Source organism: Gossypium hirsutum, chromosome A04, assembly GCF_007990345.1.
Source record: "Gossypium hirsutum isolate 1008001.06 chromosome A04, Gossypium_hirsutum_v2.1, whole genome shotgun sequence".
NCBI classification, from domain to species: domain Eukaryota; kingdom Viridiplantae; phylum Streptophyta; class Magnoliopsida; order Malvales; family Malvaceae; genus Gossypium; species Gossypium hirsutum.
In genome coordinates this window covers 49,126,096-49,148,639 of record NC_053427.1, presented here as the reverse complement: position 1 = coordinate 49,148,639, position 22,544 = coordinate 49,126,096, and the positions used below count along the sequence as shown (strand labels likewise).

The window sequence follows — 22,544 nt, the reverse complement described above, 5'->3', positions numbered from 1 at the left end:
ATGGTTTGGCTAGGCTTAAGATGCGAAGAAATTCGATAAAAAATTATTTTCGGGCCTAAGGGTAAAATGATTACTTTGTCAAAATCTAGGGGCAAAATGGTCATTTTACCAAAGATGTGAATTGTCAATTGCTTAATTCTATTTAGTGACTGAATAAGTACATTTTGATATTATAGATCAAGAATTACCAAGTCTAAACCTAGACCAGGGGAAAGCCAAGTAAATTGACTAAACCGTCTAGTCGCTACATTTTGAAATTCGCGGTAAGTTGTATGTAAATAATACAACTACATCATAAATGTACATGTGTTGAATTGTATTCGAATTAATATAGCATAAATTGCTTGATTTTGAAATTGAGAAAGTATGATGATATTAGAGATAGTAGAGTTTCAGTTCGAACCTAGGAAATATATCGGATATTCATGCCTTGACATATGGGTTATTAGGGCTAGTGTAAGACATGTTTGGGACATGCATCAGCCATATTATGAGAGCCAGTGTAAGACCATGTATGGGACATGGAATCAGCATCGAGACGAGGGCTAGTGTGAGGCATGTCTGGGACATGAATCGGCCTCGAGACGTAAGCCAGTGTAAGACATGTCTGGGACATGCATCGGCTACAAGATGATAGTTTGTGTAAGACCATGTCTAGGACATGGCATTGACACGAGACGTGTGCTAGTGTAAGACCGTCCCTGGGGCATGGCATCGGCACCTTACCCACGTTTGAGGCTTAATGAATATCAGGTAGCTCTTTGAATGGTTCAACTGTGAGTATTATGACTTTAAGTTAATGAGCATGGTATAACCGTGTTGTGAGTGGTACAGGTACCTATTTGAGATGTATGAGATATAAGCTTGATATACACTATGAGATTTATATGGATAGTGATGAGTAAGTTATGCTTGTGCCTACTTTTGTGTTATGAGCATGTTAATGAATGGAAAAATTGTTGTTGTAAATTTATTTATATGCAACTTACTAAGCCTTATGCTTACTCCCTCTCCTTTCCTTTTTCTTATAGTGCCGCCTATCTAGCTCAAGGATCAACGGAAGTTAGAGATATTGATCACACTATCAACTGAAGCATTCGGTATAGTTTGATTTATATTTTTGAATATGGCATGTATAGGGAACTAGACTTGTGTTTTGTGTTATTACCAATTTGGCCAAATGTGTTGGCTTGGGTTGGAAACCCTTCATTTTGTATTAAGCTCTGAATGATAATAAATATTCATTTTGATATACGCAAATGAAGTTATTTTCATGGTTGAGTAAAATGGGTAAATGGAATGTTGTCTATTGTGGATGATTTGGTTGCTCGAGATTATCTTATATTGAATTTGGTGGTTATTGTGTAGGTTGTGTAAGTAAGGGTGGCAAAGAGGCTTGGTAAATAGCCTTATATTGTCTACATGGGTAGACACATAGACGTGTGTCTAGGCCGTGTGTGACACACAGCTAGCCCTATGGGTGAGTTGTCCAGTCATGTATCCCCTGCACGTAAAAATTTAAGTCAGTATGCATGATAGTAAACACACAGACAGAGGCACGGCTGTGTGTCACAGCCGTGTGAGGGAAACGACCTAGCACACGGGTGTATCCCTTGGCTGTGTGACATTTTGAGCATGCTAACGTTAGAAATAGAATGTCCAGGTTTTTTCACACAAGCTAGAACACGGGCGTCTCATGGTCGTGTGAAGGACACAGGCCAGGTACATGGGCGTGTACCAGTCCATGTGAAAATCCCTGTTGGTGTCATTTAGAATTAATTCCACACGGCGAAGGACACAGGCGTGTCCCTGTATTGCTTAGGTCGTATGAGACACACAGGCCATCAGTATGACTATGTTGTTTGGTCACACAGGCGTGTTGCCCTTCCCACACGGGCGTGTGCCCCTGTGTCAAGTGTCATTCTTCTAAAGTTGATTAATGAACCCGAGTTGGTTCCGAATGATTTTTTATGTGCATTTTGGGCCTCACAGGCCCATATTAAGGACGTATTGATACGTTTGAGAAATTTTTAAACTTGTCCAAGTCTTGGAGACTCGAAATTGGTCGTAAGTACTAGTTTAAGTTAGGTAACGCCTCGTATTCCTTCTCGGTGTAGGATACGGGTATAGGGTGCTACAAATGTCATTAGATAAAATGTTGGATGAATTTTTCATAAAAAGTATACAATAAGGAGTTTTCAATCATGACACTTATTATGGATTGACTCCATGATTAAGTAAATTGAGATTTATCAGAATGATACTTCTGGACATAATTTCAATTACTCAAGCCTAATTTTATATGTATGATTGGTCCCTCTGCTAGCTCAACAAAAGCTCAATCTGACCATGTAATACTACTTAGTATTAGTTTAAACTTTAGACAACTAGTGAGCCAATATTTTTTTTTCTATTTTGCTTTGAATGCAAAAACCACATGAGGACATTATACAAAGGGTAGTAATGTAATTCATAAATGATCTTATTAACCAATTTGTTCGAAAAATTACAAGTGTACATAGACAAAAATACTACACTTAGGGCATTAGATCCAGCAACACTCCCCAATATTTTACCAAATGTCTAAGGAACAAACGAGTTGCCTCCTCAGTAGGGCACTCCTTGGTTACTGGAATAAAAGGTTCCATACTGACCAACCACAACAATAATACTCATAAACCTATCAAATTTAGGCAACCTAATAATAAACTCCATGGATACACTCTCCCATGGGTGTTCCAAAAGGGACAAAGGCTACAATAATCCGATCGGAGTCTTCAACTCTACCTTGTCTTGTTGGCACATTAAACATCACAATGACATTATTATAAAAATATTATGCTATCAAATTTTATGGTCACAATAATTATTATTAATAGTTACTACTAAATATGTTGTCACTATTACATCATTTTCTAGGAAAAAAGAACTTGTCATCAATTTTTAGCATTTCATTAATGACGAATTATTAATGACTTTACTTGTAATGCAATTTATAATGACAAAAAAATTTATGGTCACAATAATGATTAATAATAATGACTACTAGACATGGTGCCACTATTACATCATTCTAAATTTTAGCATTTCATTGGTGACGAGTTGAAGTGATGAATGGATTTAGTAATAATTATACACTTAAAGTGAAAACTTAATTGTGATGTAATTTAACATCACAATTACATCATTATAAAAAGTAAATTTTATAATGACAAAAAATATATCGTCACAAAAATGATCAATAATAAGTACTAGATATATTGTCACTATTTCATTATTTCCAGGGAAAAGAACTTGATGCCATTTTTTTAGCATTCATTAGTGATGAATTTGTGGTGACCAATAGATTTTTTTAATAATTATATATTTATAGTGACAATTTATTTGTGTTGTAATTTAATAGTGACATAAATTAGTGAATCACACTTATTTTACTAGTGTCACAAGCAAAATTCGTCATAATAATTAACGATTTGTGACGAAATTATTTACTATGACAACTATATTGCAACTAAAAATCTTAATTGTTGTAATGCGCGTTCAACTCAATTTTTTTTGTCTTGGCCAAACCTTTTTCATAAGTTTAGCTAATCTTTTTCTTATCAATTTGGTTCATATGTTTCTTTCCGTACTCCCATAATTCACTAACTTCATCATGATACAAATTCAACATCAAAACTAGTTCAAATAAAGCTTACAGCAACTTTCTCACCTTCCTCATTTAAGCTCTTAGTTGTGTTTCAATGGTTTTTTCTTCACTTGTATCCCTTAAGGCTCCTCCCTTCAAAAACTATATGTTTACTTAGTGTAGGAATGATCTCCCATAAAAAAATAGATGAAAAAAAGTAAATAAGAAAGAAAATATATCATGGTTCAAGCTAGCATATCACCTTTCTACTTGATTGAATATGTAACACCCCAAACCCGGCCTAGACGTTATGGCCAAATCTGCAAGTGTCATAAGGAATGATTTTGAAGAATGTAGTCTTCGCAACAAAGTCATTTAACATTTCAACCCGAATTTGTTTACTTTCCTTATCAAAACATTATTTAGTTAAGTACTTTGCCTTAAAATGTGATGTACGACGGAAGCTTACGAAATCATTTACTACAGGAGTCTGGTTCTTGTTTTTCAGAAAAATCCTTGTTTGCATAAAAACCGTCGTTTAATAAAAACATTTTTCCTAAGAAATTAGATAACCAATAATCCAAAAAACCAAACAATCCAGAGAGTCCCAAATAAATAAAAATTACAAACTCTCAAATGATTACCAAAATAAATAAAAATGATAAATTAGTGAATTAAATCAGTTTACAAAAAAGTGGTCACCGCTGAGTCCCTGCTACACCGATCTGCCTAAGACTATGGATTACCTGACAAACAAACAAGAAAATGTGAGTTTACGTTAACTATGTGTGTAACCCAAAAAAATTAAGCACGCAAACATACAATCATCATATACAGAACCAAAAACAGATACAGATACAGACTCAAGTCCTTTTCAGATACAGTGGCAGAATCAGATACAGATATGCATAATCCTACACCCATCCTCTACACACCATCTCCATCCATCCCATCACACCATGTGGGGTTTAAAACATGCACATATCCCTACACACCACGTCGTGTCGTTAAGATACATATTAGATATAATATGTAGCCAAGCTAGCAGAATATAGGCATTTAACACTGATCAGAATACTTCCTCCTCATATACGAATCCCACCCCAACACAAATATAGAACATACATACAAAAGTAACAAATAAACCATGCTTAACATGCTTATATAAATAGATAACATGTAACACCCCACACCCGTAAAATAACTCAAGTTCATTCTCTCTATTGACATACCTCATTGGAAGTATCGCCAATCCATTCATCAAGTTACCCCTTTGAACACTTAGAAATACCAATGAATACACGGATAGTTTACTCCTAAGTACTATACAAGTAGCCAAAGCTACGTACTTTGTGATACTTGCATATTTGAGCTACTCACGGGCCTTTTCACTAAGTCAGTACCCAGACCCCATAGCTCTATCATGTAATGCCTGCTAATTGAGCTACTCACGGGTTTGCACACAAAGTTAGTACCTGGACCCACATTTTCACTTGTCTCATGAACTCAGACTCAACTCATGAGTTCAGACCACTCAATTTCTCATGACTTACCTTTTTTGTATCCTATACTATTTCCGAGGTTCGACGGGATCTCGTATCTAACCTGATGCTGTCGCACTTGTTCATAATGTAGGTTACTCTTATATCGCATTATTTATACTTTCATGGTATCGAGTAGATTATGATACATTGTAAAAATAAAACATTTAAAAGTAAGCTACAATGACACATTATTTACATATGTACTTACCTCAGCACAAAATGATGGGAACGAGCCTAATCCTCGTAAATTTTGTTCTTCATTCGATCAAGACTCGAATCACGTTTCTCTTGATCTGAAATGTCAAAAATTAGCTTATTTAATACACAAATCATTAAATTCAAACTCATACTTTGATAAAATGACAGTTTTGCCCTTAAACTTTGCAAAAATTATGATTTTACCCCTAGGCCCAAAAATTAATTTTTAGCCAATTTCCTTATTAGCCAAGCCTAACCAACCATTTATTTCTCTAATGACCACCCCAAATTCTCAATATTTCACAATGTTACTATCTATTTTACAAACTTTACAAAATGGTCCTATTAGGGTTTTCTTGAGAAGTCATTTCACAAAAGTTGTTCACTCCACAACCACAACTCATTTTCTTCCATAAAAACTCAGCAAAAATACAAATCCTTTCATGGTAAGTCCCTAGACTATCAATCATTTCACAAAATAGTCCCTTCAATAGTTATCCTAAAAGTACAAAAATTATCAAGAATAACCCTCAAATTGACTTACTTGCAAGAGGCTAGCTTAGCTGAAATTTCAAGGCTTCAAAACCCTTATTTTTTCTGAGAATTTTGGTGAAGAAGAAGAGGTGAAATGGGTGATATCATCTTTTGTTTATTTTATTTCTTTTTAGTCAAACAAGTTACCAAATTTTTACCCAACATTGACTAGCCTAATTCTTTGTCCCTATGGTCGGACATGCTGCATTTTAAGGGTCTATTTGCCCTTTAAAGACCTTAAATTTTGGCTCTCTAGCTATTTAGTATGTCTATCAAGTGAAATTGAACTTTTACCCTTTATGCGATTTAGTCCTTTTTCACAATTAAGCTCTCAAACGCTAAAATTTATTCACCAAATTTTTTATGCACCTTTATAATCATGTCATCACACATAAAATAATATTAAAATAATTTCTTTAGCTTCAGAATAGTGGTTCCGGAACCACTGTTTCGACTAGGCCCAAAATCAAGCTGTTACAATTCTCCCCCTTTTAGGGATTTTCATCCCTAAAAATCTTACCGGTGAATAAGTTTCGTTATTGGTCTCTCATAGTCTCTTTAGGTTCCCACGTAGCTTCCTCGACTCCATATCTATGCCACAAAACCTTCACAAGTGTTACACTTTTATTCCTCAATTTCTTGACCTCTCGATCCAAAATCTTAATCAGTTCTTCACCATAGGTCATATCTGATATAATATCCACTTCAGTCGGAGAGATCACATGTGAAGGGTCAGAGCAATATTAGCGTAACATGGATACATGGAACACGTCGTGGATCTTTTCCAATTTTGATTGTAAGGCTAACCAATAAGCTACCGGTCCTATTTTCTCTATCAACTCATAAGGTCCGATAAAATGCGGACTCAATTTGCCCTTTTCACCAAATCTGAGAACCTTTTTCGAAGGAGACACTCTTAAAAATACTTTGTCGCCGACCTGAAATTTGATTTCCTTTCGTTTCAAATCTGCGTAGGATTTTTGTCTATCCAAAGCGGCCTTTAAACAATCACGAATTACTTTAACTTTTTCTTCAGTCTCATTTATTAAGTCGATGCTGTGAATCAGATTCTCTCTAAGCTCGATCCAATACAAGGGCATTCGGCATTTACGCCCATACAAGGCTTTGCAAGGTGCCATTTTCAAACTTGACTGATAGCTATTGTTATAAGCGAATTCGACCAGCGGTAGATACTTCTCCCAATTGTCTTGGACCTCCAGGACATACCAACACAACATATCCTTAAGGGTTGAATTACCCTCTCCGACTGACCGTCAGTTTGCGGATGGAAAGTTGTGCTAAAATTCAACTTTGTCCCCGAAGTTTCTTGCAACTTCTTCCAAAACCTCGAAGTAAGCCTTGGGTCCCTATCTGAAGTAATCGATAAGGGCACTCTATGAAGCCTCACAATCTCAAAAATGTACAAGTCAGCTAGCTTATCAAGTGAGAAGTCCGTTCGCACCGGGATAAATTGAGCCAACTTTGTTAGTCGATCAACCACAACCCATACGGCATCTTTCTTCCTTGGAGTTACTGCAAAACCCGCTACAAAATCCATAGTAATCCGATCCCATTTCCACTCGAGGACCATGATAGGCTGAAGTAAACCCGAAGGCACTTGGTGTTCAGCTTTCACTTGTTTGCACACTAAGCATTTTGATACAAACTCTGAAATGTCTCTTTTCATTCCCGGCCACCAATACATTTTCTTCAAATCATTGTACATTTTTGTACTTCTAGGGTGTACCGACAAACAAACACTATGTGCCTTGATAAACCATAATATATACCTATTTTTACCCCACGCTTGGCATATTTATGGATGATTTTTCCCTGGTTTTATTGGATTTGATGCTCCTAATCCTTTAATTTCATGTTTTATACTCAAGAGAGCTTAGGATAGCAAAAAGAGTGAGAAACGGGCCAAAAACGGACAAATTGGGCCTAAACCAGTGTTTTACACAGCCTAGGCACTTCCACACGGGTGATCCACATGCTCGTGTGTGACACACGGATAGAGCACACGCCCGTGTGTCATGGCCGTGTCGACACTAAACCAAGTTAGAATTACACACGGCCTGAGCACCTTTACACGGGCGTGGCACATGGCCGTGTCCCTGTCGAGCCCAAGTCTAATTCTACTCTACAAAGGCTTATTTTGAGGGTTTTGAGGCATTCTAAAGTCTTTATAAACACCCTAGAAGAGGATTGAATGGGACACGGAGAGAAGAACGCAAAAAACACTCAAGGTCAACCATCAGAATCATCCCGAAAGCAGGATCTCCTTCAAGACTGAAGATCTCCATTCAATTTCTACCGAAGTTTTTGGGTTTCTTTATGTTTTGTTGTTTTCCAAACTTTGAGATGCTTTCCATTATTATTATAAACTAAATTCCCTAAATACCTAAGGGAGATAAAACCTAAGACGGATCTTATTATTATTTGAGTTATATGACAAATACTTGTTCTTATTTTTAATTGCGAATTTAACCCTTGCTTTAATATTCCAGGATATTAATTCAGGTTTTTGATGTGCTTATTCAGTGGAGCAAAAGTCCTTGTTTAAGAGTAGATTATTCATAATTAAGCGGAGTTGCATGCAATCCTAGAGATAGGACGACATAAATCTGTCGGATTAGAGTCAAATCTAATCAAGGAATCCATAGATTGAGTTAATGCGACAATAGGGGTTTTAATTAGAAAGAGATTTCTATTAATCAACCTAAAGTCAGTTGTTTTTATTCTTGATAGAGATATTAACATAAATCAGGGGTTTCTACGGATTAAGTCAAGTGAATAAATCGTCCAACTCAAAGGTAATAAGTGAAGTCTAGGTGGATTCCTCCTTGGGTATTATCTTCTCCATCAGTTTTCCAAAAGTATTTTCCAACTTTAATCTCTATCACAATCTTAGTCGATTAGGTAATTAGTTTTAAACTAAAAATTCTCTTAATTTTTAGGCTAGATAATAAAAAGATAGTAATTACTAGTACTCCTAGTCCTTGTGGATACAATATTTCCGGTCTCACCATAACTATACTACTGTTCTATAGGTGCGCTTGCCTTAGTCGAATTTTTAGTTAGTTTAGTGACCATCATGCCTCAATTAAAATTTTTTGAATCAACTCGGTATCCTTAGGAACACAAATCCTATCCCGAAACTTCAAGCAACCATTGGAATTAATCTGAAAATCCGATTCAGCACCTGATTCACACTGAGTTCTCTAGGCTAACAATTCACTGTCACTCATCTGAACTTCACGAATTTCTTGAAGAAACGTCGGCCTAGCTTTTAACTCAGAGAATTGAACCATCCTCTGACAAAGCCAAATGGGCGTTCATTGCTCTTAATGCAAATAATGATTTTCTACTCAATGCGTCGGTGACCACGTTCGCCTTTCCCGAATGGTAGTCGATAATCAACTCATAATCTTTTAATAATTCTAACCACCTCTGTTGTCTCAGATTTAAATCCTTCTAAGTCATCAAGTACATAAGACTTTTGTGATCGATGTATACATGCCATATCTATCCGAACAAATAATGACGCCAGATCTTCAAGGCAAACACTATGGCGGCCAACTCTAGGTCATCTGTTGGATAATTCTTCTCGTGAGGTTTCAATTGTCTCCAGGCATAAGCTATAACCTTGCCTTCTTGCATAAGTGCGCATCCCAAGCCATTTTGAGAAGCATTGCTATAAACCACGAACTCATTTCCTGATTTGGGTTGTACTAATACTGGAGCCTCAGTCAACAACTTCTTTAACTTCTCGAAACTCTGCTGACACTTATCCGACCATTCAAACTTAACTTCTTTTTGCGATAATCTCATCATTGGAGTAGCAATCATGGAGAAGTCCTTTACAAATCGCCTATAATAACCAGCCAAACTCAAAAAGCTTCTAAGCTCAGTCACATTCTTTGGTGGTTTCCACTCAACAATAGCAAAAACCTTGCTGTGTCAACCCTAATGCCATCACTCGAGACAATGTGACCCAAAAATCTGACTTCACAAAGCTAAAACTCAATTTTACTAATCTTTGCATACAACCGATTATCTCTCAGAGTCTATAGAATGATTCTCAAGTGTTCAGTATGCTCTACCTCATCTCTAGAATAGATCAGGATGTTATCGATAAATACAACGACAAACTTATCCAAGTATGACCGAAATATCCTATTCATTAAATCCATAAACACGGCAGGAACATTTTTTAAACTGAAAGGCATGACGAGGAACTCGTAGTGGCCATACCTCATCCTAAAAGCAGTCTTAGGCACATCTAACTCTTTAACTCTCAGTTGATAGTAGCCGGATCTCAAGTCTATCTTAGAAAACCATGCTGCTCCTTTCGATTGATCAAACTAGTCGTCAATCCGTGGCAACAGATATTTATTCTTGATTGTCATCTCATTTAACTATCGGTAGACCATGCACAGCCTCATGGACCAATATTTCTTTTTCACAAATAGCACCGGAGCACCCCACGGTGAAAAGTTTGGTCTTACAAAGCCTTTATCAGTCAAATCTTTTAATTGTGACTTTAGTTCCTTCAACTTAGTCGGAGCCATTCAATACGGAGCAATCGAAATAGGCGTTGTCCCTAGCATTAGCTCTATACCAAATTCAATTTCTCTATTAGGGGGTAACTCAGACAATTCTTCCTGAAATACATCCGCATATTCGCACACAACTGGTACTATCTCAACCTTCAGTTCAGACTCCTTAGTATTCATTATAATAGCCAAATAAGCTTCACAACCTTTCCTCAAACATTTCTGAGCAAACTTGGAGGATATCACAATGGGAAAATTCTTTGGCTCATTTGATTTAACCCAAAGAGTTTCACCATTTTCACATTTCAATTTAATAACCTTTTGCCTACAATTTATTACAGCATCATGGAGTGTCAACCACTCCATACCCAATATGACATCAAACTCATTAAATGGTAACAACATCAAATCAGCCGAAAGACAGTAACCTCTAACTATCAAAGGACATTTCTTGCATACTTTATCAACTATCACATGCTTGCCTAAGGAGTTTGACACCTTAATCATAAACTACGTAAACTCAACAGGTATGTTTATGCTAGACACGAATTTCATGCACACATACGAATGAGTAGAACCAGGGTCAACCAAAGCAATAACAGTATTATCATAGAGAGAAAATGTACCAGTGATCACATCAGGAGAAGATGTATCTTCACGTGCACGTATGGCATAGGTTCTAGTCGGAGTTCTAGCTTCGGATCTCCTTGTAGTGTCTCTCATCACATTCTTGCTACTAGCCCCAATTCCAACATTTTTCTGTGGACTTTCTTTAGAATTTGTACCACTTGGCCTTGCACTTTGAAATTTTTCTTTCCCATTCATCTCAAGGCAATCCTTGATAAAATGGTCTTGAGAACCACATCAGAAACAGGATCCATTATTCATTCTACACTTATCGAAATGACTTCTACCACAATGCTGGCACTCTATTCGAGAGCATCTAGCATTACCCACACTAGCCACCGATGTATCCCGAGATTTAGAATCTGATTCTTGCTTCTTATGATCTCTGTACGAGTGCCCAGCTGACACATGAGAACGGGAGTAAACATCTCTGGATTTCTTAGACTGAGACGGAAATGACTCGCTCGAATGTCTCTTCCTTGCATCCCTAGTCTCTGCATCAATTTTCTTCTTCTCCTTAATCAATTCTTCAGCCTTACAAGCCCGATTAATGAGCACTAAAAACTCCTTCAATTCAAGGACACCCATTGACAATCTAATATCCTCATTAAGTCTGTCTTCAAACCTTCGACGCATTTTAGCCTCAGAGGACACACACTCCTGAGCATACTTACTAAGTCGGACGAACTCCCTTTCATATTCAATAACCGTCATGCGGCCTTATTTCAAGTCAGGAAATTCCTTACACTTTTGATCGATGAACCTCTCACTAATATATTTCTTTCAGAATTCTTCTTGGAAGAATTCTCATGTAACCCTCTCGTGAGGTATCACTGAAACTAATATTTTCTACTAGTGGTATGCCGAGTCCCTCAACATTGAATATGGCACACTTCAAACATTCTTCAAAAGTAGAAGATAATTCATCGAATACCTTGATGGTATTCTCAAGCCAGAACTCTTTCCTTTCGGGATCATCATCTTTATTTGCACGAAACTCCTCGGCTCCATGCTTTCGGATCTTGTCCACTGGGGGTCTATTCATTCTCACAAAATCCAAAGCCTGTAGTGCTACAGGACAGGTTAAGGAATAAATTGAGGTGGAAAGGGTTGAGCATTCGGCTTTGCTCGGACAAACTCTGTGTACCATTCATTCATCATGTGGTGAAAGGCTTCCCGAGCCCCTTCTCCCCCTCTTTGACTAACCGTGGGAGGTCGATTATCGGATGCCACCGCCCCTTCAGCAGAAGTCGGTGCATTACTTTCTACATCATCTGCCATAGTTTGATCGGGATCCATTACTATAAGAAAACATGAAAACAAAATCAGGAGCCATAACACTATCACAATTTATTTTTGGCATGTATAGCTAGACTCGTACACACGCTAGGTTAGTCCAAGAACTGAGTAAACCATAGCTCTGATACCACTAAATGTAACACCGCACACCTGTAAAATAACTCAAGTTCATTCTCTCTATTGACATACCTCATTGGAAGTATCGCCAATCCATTCATCAAGTTACCCCTTTGAACACTTGGAAATACCAATGAATACACGGATACTTTACTCGTAAGTACTATACAAGTAGCCAAAGCTACCTTGTACTTTGAAATACTTGCATCTTTGAGCTACTCACGGGCCTTTTCACCAAGTCAGTACCTGGACCCTATAGCTCTATCATGTAATGCCCGCTCATTGAGCTACTCACGGGTCTACACACAAAGTCAGTACCTGGACCCACATTACATATTTCACTTGTCTCATGAAATCAGACTCAACTCATGAGTTCAGACCACTCAATTTATCATGACTTACCTTTTTGTATCCTATACTATTTTTGAGGTTCGACGGGATCTCGTATCTAACTTGATGCTTCGCACTTGTTCATAATGTAGGTTACTCTTTTATTGCATTGTTAATACTTTCATGGTTTCGTATAGATTATGATACATGGTAAAAACAAAACATTTAAAAGTAAGCTACAATGACACATTATTTACATATGTACTTACCTCGACACAAAATGATGGGAACGAGCCTAATCCTCGTAAATTCTGTTCTTCCCTCGATCAAGACTCGAATCAAGTTTCTCTTGATCTAAAATGTCAAAAATTAGCTTATTTAATACAAAAATCATTCAATTCAACTTAAGACTCATACTTTGGTAAAATGACCATTTTGCCATTAAACTTTGCAAAAATTATGATTTTACCCTTAGGCTCGAAACTTGATTTTTATCAAATTTCCTTATTAGTCAAGCCTAACCGACCATTTATTTCTCTAATGACCACTCCAAATTCTCAATATTTCACAATGTTACTATCTATTTTACAAACTTTACAAAATGGTCCTATTAGGGTTTTCATGAGAAGTCATTTCACAAAAGTTGTTCACTCCACAACCAATACTCATTTTCTTCCATAAAAACTCAGCAAACATACAAATCCTTTCATGGTAAGTCCCTAGACTATCAATCATTTCACAAAATAGTCCCCTAAATAGCTAGATTAAGCTTTAAGGGTCCCAAAAGTACAAAAATTATCAAGAATAACCCTCAAATTGACTTACTTGCAATAGGCTAGCTTGGCTGAAATTTCAAGGCTTCAAAACCCTTATTTTTGAGAATTTTGGTGAAGAAGAATAGGTGAAATGGGTGATATCATCTTTTGTTTATTTTTTTCTTTTTAGTCAATCAAGTCACCAAATTTTTACCTAACATTGACTAGCCTAATTCTTTGTCACTATGGCCGGCCATGCTACATTTTAAGGGTCTATTTGCCCTTTAAAAACCTTAAATTTGGGCTCAATAGCTATTTGGTATGTCTATAAAGTGAAATTGAACTTTTACCTTTTATGTGATTTCGTCCTTTTCCGCAATTAAGCTCTCAAACGCTAAAATTTATTCACCAAATTTTTCTTGAACCTTTATAATCATGTCGTCACACATAAAATAATATTAAAATAATTTCTTTGGCTTCGAAATAGTGGTTTTGAAACCACTGTTCTGACTAGGCCCAAAATCAAGTTGTTACATAATAGATATATATAACATAGACAAGCTCAAAATTGTATTTCAATCTAATAGAACACATAGTTTTAAGGTTTAGTTAGCCTTTCCCATCCCTATGGTAGGCCCACTGTCGACTAGGACGACCGTACGACCCTATGGAATATTTCAGTATAATAGGCCCACATGCCCATGTGGCTTACCCGTGTGGCCCATACACCCAGATTGGCCTTGCCCGTGTGGCCCATACAGCCTAGCCCAAAAATTTACACGCCCAGATTGGCCCTACTTGTGTGGCCCACACAGTCACACTCGAGCCACCACACGACCATGTGCTGCGCACGGCCATGCCTTTGTTGACCACATGGCCGTGTACTTGCACACGACCTAGCACACGGGTGACCACATGCCCGTGTGGCGTAGATAGATTCGCCTTTTCAGCTTTTTCTGAATCTCGTTTTTCTACGTTTTGGGTACACATCTGGTATCGAATTGCTACGAAACCTATCCTGAGCCTACCAGAACCTAAAACAGTTTACGAAACATCAAATTAGCAACCAATTCTCAAATTCTTCAAAACCAAACCGAGTAACATGAACTCACTTACCACCGACACATTCGCTCACATGCAAAGATTAACCCGTTAGAAAGGAACTGCTGCGTCGCCCACTTCTCCTGCACAAGCAAAATAGTAAAGATTCATCCTTCAGGAATCAAACAGCAAAAGAACACAACCGCAAGCCCACTTACCGATTACACAAAGAAATCAAGGATTCGCAATGCCCAAACGCATGGATTCAAATGCAAAGACAAAGAACAGATGAAAAGAATTCAATTTTCTGATAGAGAGAAGAGAAACAAAAGAATCAAAATTTGGGGATTTTCTTTTAGAAAAGAAGAACGTTAGAAAAAACAGAGGGATTTTTGGGAAAACAATAAAAATAAAATAAAAGATAATCAATTTTGATATCCCCCAACTTCCCACTAACACCTAAATCTCAACCATTTCAGCATTTTAGTTCCACCAAAACTCTCTCTGAAAATCGAGCAAAAATAAATACCCACTCTAACATCGGGATTCGAGCACAGGACCTCCAACACACCAACACCCTTACCACTTGAACCAGCAGACTCATTCTGATATGGAACTATAGGCAATTAAATATAAGCCCATAGAACAAGGATAGGGCTTAATTCCAAAAGAACAAAAATTTGGCAAAGATGAGACTTGAACCCCAGACCTCTCACACACACCCAGAACACTTAACCACTGAAGCAGATACATATTTGTGTCAAATTTTACAGAAGTATAAATAAATCATTTGGGGCGTTAGAAAATATGTCCACTTTGTTTCTTCCTCTCTTTCACCACCGAATGAAGTTAGTTTTAGCCATTCTTTAGCCTTCTTCATGGATCGGTTTTTATCAAACAAAGAAGTGAAAGTTACATTGAATCAAGGTAGCACATTACTAATCACGACTCTTTTAATCCCCATTCAACACCTTGAACCTACTAGCTTCACTCTCTCTTTTCAGTAACCAAATGTGGCAACTTTGCTCGATTCATTTACTCCCAAAAGTGGTCGATTAACACCAAGAAAAGAGGTGAATAAGCTAGGTTAATCACCTTACTTTAAATCACAATTTTCCACCTTTCACCTATGTGCTTCTCAACTCTTCATTATTTTCACCGTTCAGTTAGGCCGCAACCTTATGAATTAATTGCATTTCAGTCTTTAGGAACTTTATAGAAATTTGCACTTAAGTTCTTCATACCATACTAATTTTTGATTTAGTCCCTACAATAAAATTTTCCAATTATGCTCTACTACATTCATTACTTCCTTCAAAATAAAATTCAATTAATAAAAATTTATTCTATCAAGATTTCTTTTGACATTATCAATTTTTAATTGTTACCTAGATATAAATATATTTTTTGGTAGAAAATAAACAACAACTTATACGATTACAACCAGTGGTTTCATTACAATACCAAGGCTTTATTACGATCCTCTAACAAAATGTCATTCACTACATTTGGAGGAGCAATGAATAATTGTAAACTATCAAGGCGAGTGGCTATTTTAGCCAAGTAATCCGTAACTTCATTTTGAGATCTCAGCACATGTTGTAATTGGATTTCCAATTCTTGGTGCATCACTTCATGAATCAACCGTAATTCTACCATTGTATTTCCAGTAGCCCTACCAGCCAAAAAAGATTCAACCAACAACGCATTGTCACATTCCGGTTTTATTCGTCTAAAACCCTTATCCCAAGTTATGTGTAATCCTTCTAAAAAAATCTAGCTTCAATTTTAAAAATTGATTCCTTACCCAATAACATTGTAACACCCCTTACTTGTATCTGTCGTTGGAACAGGGTTTCAGAGCATTACTGAAACTTTCAAAAACATTTACAAATAAGTCATGCAAGTTACTATACAAATTCTTAAATCATTCATGATGTCCTTTAAATGGACCCTTGAAGTCCAAAACGAGCATCAGAATTGGCTCGGGACTTAATTGGAACCTCTAAGAATTTTTTGTGACATTTCAAATTTTTCCAAGGTGCAGGGCTCACAAGCCCGTATAACCATGGTACACGCTTGTTTTGGAGGTTGTGTTTGACCTCGTGTAACTCTCTGACTTGTGCACATGGCTATGCCACACACCCACGTGCTAGGCCGTGTGGTTAATTAATTCAATTTGAAATTAGGTATAGGTTTCACAAGGCCAAGACACACGCTCGTGTTCTAAGCCGTATAGCACACACGATTAAGACACACGCCTGTGTCTCTGCCCGTGTGCTCAGTTCTAAGCATTCTATTTCTCAAATTTAAGGTGCAGGAGACACACGGCCTAACTACACGCCCATGTACCCGGTCGTGTGTCTGCTCATGTGGATACAATAAAGCCATGCCTAGCTTCATCTCTCACCCAAATTCACACCCATACTACACTTGAATCACACATCCAAATACCAACCATTTCAAGCATTCAAATCACGTAAATTCCATCATTCATCATGGCATATCATTTCATGCATACATGTCTACAATCTTACTTAGTTCAATCCATGTATTAAACATGATTTGGTCAACTACTTAACATATATGTAGCTACCATAGTTTAACATTACAAGTATATTTAAACAAACCATTACTAGTCATTCTAATGGCTAGATTACAAGCATCATTTAAATTTTCATGCCAATCTGGCCAACATATCCTATACATGCCATTACAACCATAATTGATTTACCATATTGTACTGACATGGGCTGATGGATAGTGTGAGTGATCTCCGCTAAGCTTCCAATCCAACGAGCTTCTGATTCACTATAAAATAGGGAAATAAAACTAAGTAAACATATAATGCTTAGTAAGTTCATATAATATGGTACTTAACTTACCATTCATTCTATTTTGAGGTAACTGTGTAAGGCATATTCAATTAATTTTCCCTCAAGCCCTACACATATCCTCATTTCCCTTGTTAGTCATATAATCCATAGTAACATCACAAACATATATGGGCTCAACAACAATCAGGTTTCCATGCACATATGCTTTCCACAACATGCATTCATTCAACATGCATAATTCATTCAACAATCAAATTTCTTAACTATTCATTTAGAGTTCAAATCTTTTTGTATTAGAACTTTACCCATATTACTCAGAATATCAAGGTAACGATTAGTACACTCAGGTGTACAAGTCCAAATCAAGAATGAACATTTATTCATCAAATAGAGTCCATGTGCAAATATCATCATCTCATGTTTTCATATATCATTTGTCATGTATCATCATTTTCTTGTATTTCAGACGGATACGTGTAATAACTCATTGTATCATTCATATCTCCTCATGTCTGGAATTGTCACCCAATGGATACACAGGTAATACACTCTAGGTGTACGAATCAGGATCCGTCAATTCATGTCCAATGGTACCCATAAGATACTATATCAGAGAGTACACTCTCGAGCCACACATGTATACAACAGGATTACTAGTCTAGGCTAAATCCTTTTTATGACATATGCTCTAAGAGCTTGATATGGATTACTCGTCCAGGCTAAATCTAATCTATAACATATGCTCGAGAGTACTTATATGAAGATTACCCGTCCGGGATAAATCCTTTCTATCATGAGATGAATAGGATTACTCGTCCGAGCTAAATCTCATCCGTAACAAATGCAGGACCTTATTCATTTTGGGAGATCACATATCCATCAAGTTTGCCATTTATCCAAATGGAATTTAGCATCTTTCAGGCATTATCAAGCATGTGGTCAATCTCATATATTTATGTATTGATGCAATTCATGTAACATCCCAATTTTGGGTCAAATTAGAACATTGGTTTCAGGACCACAAATCTGAAGTAGAAATAGTTATACTACAACATGATAGAATAATTGTGTGAAAATTTTGTTAAGAAATTTTATTGATTGAGTGTCCAATTTGACTAGAAGGACTAAATTGCAATAGGTACAAAACTTGAATTCTATAAGTTAATGGTGTCTAATTGTTATGAACTTTTAACTAGAGATCCGTCAATGGAAATTAGACCATTATACCCTAGGATGGACAAAAATAAACATGGTTAGGTGAAATTTCAAAGTTATGCATTAAGGGTATTTTAGTAATTTGGCAAATAAAGACAAAATTAAAAAAAAGTGTCCATCTTCTTCAATTTAGTCCCCCATAGCCGAAAATTGCAAGGGAGACATAACTAGGGTCTGTCTAAGCTTTCAAGCTTGATTGTAAGTCCGTTCTTATCTCATTTTTAATGATTTTCATATTTTTTAGATCGTTGTAACTTGATTTTGCCATTTCAAAAACTAATTTGAAAGAAAGTTAAAGTCTAAAATTTTACCCATGTTGAAGATGCTTGTATTTTGATGTTTTATGGTAGAAAATACATGTTTTTTGTTTGTTAAATAACTTTTGTAAAGTGATTTTCGGTAAAAACATTAAATAAGGACTTATTAGTAAAAGTCTATAAAATGTGTAGAAAAGTGTGAATAAATAAAAAATGTGAGTCTTTAAGAGTCCAAAAAACATTCAGGTAGGCTTGGGTTGTAATGAAATTGAATGAAATTCATTTTACGAACCTAGGGACTAAATTGTAAAATGTTGAAATGCTAAAGGCAAAAATGTAATTTTTGCTATAATGTTTTTTTGGGCTGAATTGAAATAATGTGATGATTAAATAAGCTAAATGTGGTATTATATATCAAGAAAAATGAAGTTTGGGTCTAGATCAAGGGAAAACTAAAATAATTGACAAATAGATCTTTTTAACCGTTATTGTAACCGAGGTAAGTTCGTATGTCAAATAAGCTTTATTACAATTGTGTTTTAAATGCTTTAATGCTTCATGACTTGTGCAAATGACTCTACGAATACGTTAGATGACATTTTGGCAAGCGAGAAACCCCAATCGAACCTTAGGAATAGATTAGGATACAAGTTACATGTCACTAGGGTTTTATGTTATGTAATCTGGGTGTTGGTCCTATACATCCTACCGGTGGCTGAGTGTATCAGCATATGTTGCGATTACTTGACAGCTTGTGTGAGCAACACCAAATAGCTACGTCTTGACTGACAGCTTGTGTGAGTAGGCCTGTTAATGGCTCGAGAGCGAGCATATATGTGTTATGAGATAGAGGTAGCAATGGCTACATATGTGGCACCTTATGTGCAAGGTTTCCCGAGTATCCGATATTATTATTCTGAGTGGTTCATTGGGTATAACAACGATGAGATTAAGTATGAAATTATTACGATATGGTACAGGTATGTACTTAAAGCTTATGATTATTAATTCGTGAAATGGTGATTTCAAGGTAAGTTGTGATGGAAGTAAATTATGATCATGAGATTTTCGTAAATTACATTATCTTAATTTATATTACTTGCATGTTATTGTATGGTAAGGTTTGCTTATTTCTTTCATACGAGCTTACTAAGCTATATAGCTTACTCCATTTTATTTTCCATATCTTATAATGTCACCAAGCTAGCTAGGGTCGGAGATTATCAGAGTTCGCATCACACTATCAAACTGTTATTTTGGGTACCGATGATTTTAAACATTTTGAGAATATGGAATGTATAGGGACTTGGTTGTTTTGTTATATCTGTCATCATGATTTTAGCCAAATGTATTGGCTTGTAATTGTCAAAGGCTTGATTTGGTATTTGGCCATGTAATTTGGCTCATTTTGGTTGAATTGGTCGTAAGCTTATATATATTTATATATGCATGCATGTGCAATTATCTCTTGTGTGATGTGGTTTATAAATGCTTGATAAATGGTTGAATGTGGCTAAATGGTTTTTGTTGTTGAATGGTTAAGATTGGCTCATTGGTATGCTAGGAAATCTAATAAGAATTATGCATGATAAAAGTATTTGTGTTGGTACTTATGGATGTGAGTTTGGTATGATTTGGTTTGGTAGAATATGATTTTGTAAGTATGTTATGTATGATAATGAAATGATATGTTCTAACCTTGATTATGGATGTTTTGGTTGCCTAATTATACCATGATTGATGCCATTAAATTTGTGTGTGTATAGGTGTAAATGAGGGTGATAAATGGCTTGGTAAATAGCCTTTATTTTGTCCACACGGGTAGACACACAGGCTTGTGTCTAGACCGTGTGTGACAAACGGCCTGTGTTTTGGCCATGTGTCCCCTGCACGTAAATTTTGAGAAACAAAATGCTCAAAATTGAGCACACGGGTAGAGACAATGGTGTGTGTCTTAGCCATGTGAGGGACACGGCTTTAGGCATGAGCGTGTGTCCTGGGCGTGTGAAGTTTGCACCAATTTTATGAAAATTAAATTAACCACACAGCCTAGCATACGGGCGTGTGACTTGACCGTGTGTCCTCAATTTGTTCATGCTTTGCAAAACAAAAAGTTACACGGGTTAGGGACACGAGCGTGTCCCAAAACCACACGAACGTATGACCCTGCTTATAGTAAAAATTTTCTAAGCTATGTAAAAATTTCCTGAGTTATCAGTTTAATCTCAGACCACTTCCAAAGCATGTTTTTGGCCTAGTAGGCTCGTATTAGGGACTTTATCATTGAATATAAATGGTTTTTATTTGGATGCAAATTTATGATTTGAATTGTATGATTGTATGTAATGTAAGTCCGGTAATGCCCCGTACCCTATTTTGGCATTGAATGCGAATAAGGGGTGTTACATTTAGTGGTAACAGGGCTATGGTTTAGTCGATTCTCAGACTAACGTAGCATGTGTGAGACTCTAGCTATAGATGCCATAAATAATTTGTGATAGTGTGACAAATCTTGACAATTTAAATTGTGTTTTCATATAGTAAATAGGTCCCAACCGAGAGGTAGCTGAAGATGTTGAAAGTAATGCACCGGCTCTCGCTCAAGGGACAACACCATCTGAAAGTGGACCAGTAACGATTAGTTAGGGAGGAGAGGCTAGAGAAGCCTTCTTCCAAAGGATGAATGAGTGGTTTGCCGAGTTTGTTCGAACAAATTCAGCTACCTAACATCCTCCACCCCCACCTAACCCCCAACTGATTCTCGAAGCTCCCCAAGGTGTGGAATTGTTAAGACTAAACAAGCCTCCAGTTGATAAGATTCGAAAATAAGGGGCTGAAGAATTTAGAGCCAATGTTGATGATGATACTAAGAGAACAGAGTTTTGGCTTGAGAACTCTATCAGGGTATTTGATGAGCTTTCTTACATGCTGGATGAGTGGTTGAAATATGTTGTATCACTTCTGAGGGACTCAGCATATCAGTGGTGGAATACTCTTGTATCCGTGGTACCAAGAGAGAAACTTACCTATGAATTCTTTCAGGATAAGTTCAGAAAGAATTATATCAGCCAACGGTTCATTGATCAGAAACGTAAAGAGTTTTTAGAGCTAAAATAGGGTCGTATGTCTGTGACTGAATATGAGCGAAAGTTTGTTAGGCTAAATAAGTATGCTCAGGAATGTGTTTCCACCGAGGCCATTTTGTGTAAAAGATTCGAAGATAGGTTGAATGAGGATATCAAACTGTTAGTGGGGATTTTAGAGTTGAAAGAATTTTTTGTGCTAGATGACTGAGCTTGCAAAGCTAAAGAGTTGAGCAAAGAAAAGAGAAAAGCTGAGTTTGAGGCTAGAGATTTGAGAAAAAGACTGCTGAATAAGTCATTTCAATCTTCGTCAAAGAAATCGAGGGATTTTTCTACTCGTTCGAATGTTTCAACTGGATATCCCAACAGAATCGTGCGAAACAATATTCGATTTCTGAAGCCCAAACTACGTCAATAGTGAGCACTGGTAATGCTAGGTCTAATATACCAGAATGTCAACACTGTGTAGGAAACATCCCGGTAAATGTAGGATGAACAACTGGGTTTGCTTTAAATGTGG

The 22,544-nt window shown here is 36.7% G+C and overlaps 2 protein-coding genes across 2 annotated transcripts in view; both read right to left on the bottom strand.

Annotated features, from left to right (window-relative positions):
- Window positions 1–10,478: 10,478 nt before the first annotated feature.
- Window positions 10,479–11,804, bottom strand: LOC107947778 (uncharacterized). The gene is made up of 3 exons (XM_016882303.1): window positions 11,417–11,804; window positions 11,090–11,314; window positions 10,479–10,897 (listed from the first exon to the last, which is right to left on the bottom strand). The coding sequence occupies exons 1-3, from the start codon at window positions 11,802–11,804 to the stop codon at window positions 10,479–10,481; spliced, it is 1,032 nt and encodes a 343-aa protein (XP_016737792.1).
- A 2,811-nt stretch (window positions 11,805–14,615) lies between these two features.
- The window catches only part of LOC121228067 (uncharacterized), a 30,589-nt gene continuing 22,660 nt past the window's right edge, over window positions 14,616–22,544 (bottom strand). Inside the window, exons 5-8 of the mRNA XM_041111198.1 lie at window positions 16,097–16,307; window positions 15,166–15,237; window positions 14,708–14,775; window positions 14,616–14,625 (exon numbers count right to left, since the gene is read on the bottom strand). Of these exons, the coding sequence (XP_040967132.1) occupies window positions 14,616–14,625; window positions 14,708–14,775; window positions 15,166–15,237; window positions 16,097–16,307 (361 nt within the window). The remainder of the gene's footprint in view (window positions 14,626–14,707; window positions 14,776–15,165; window positions 15,238–16,096; window positions 16,308–22,544) is intronic.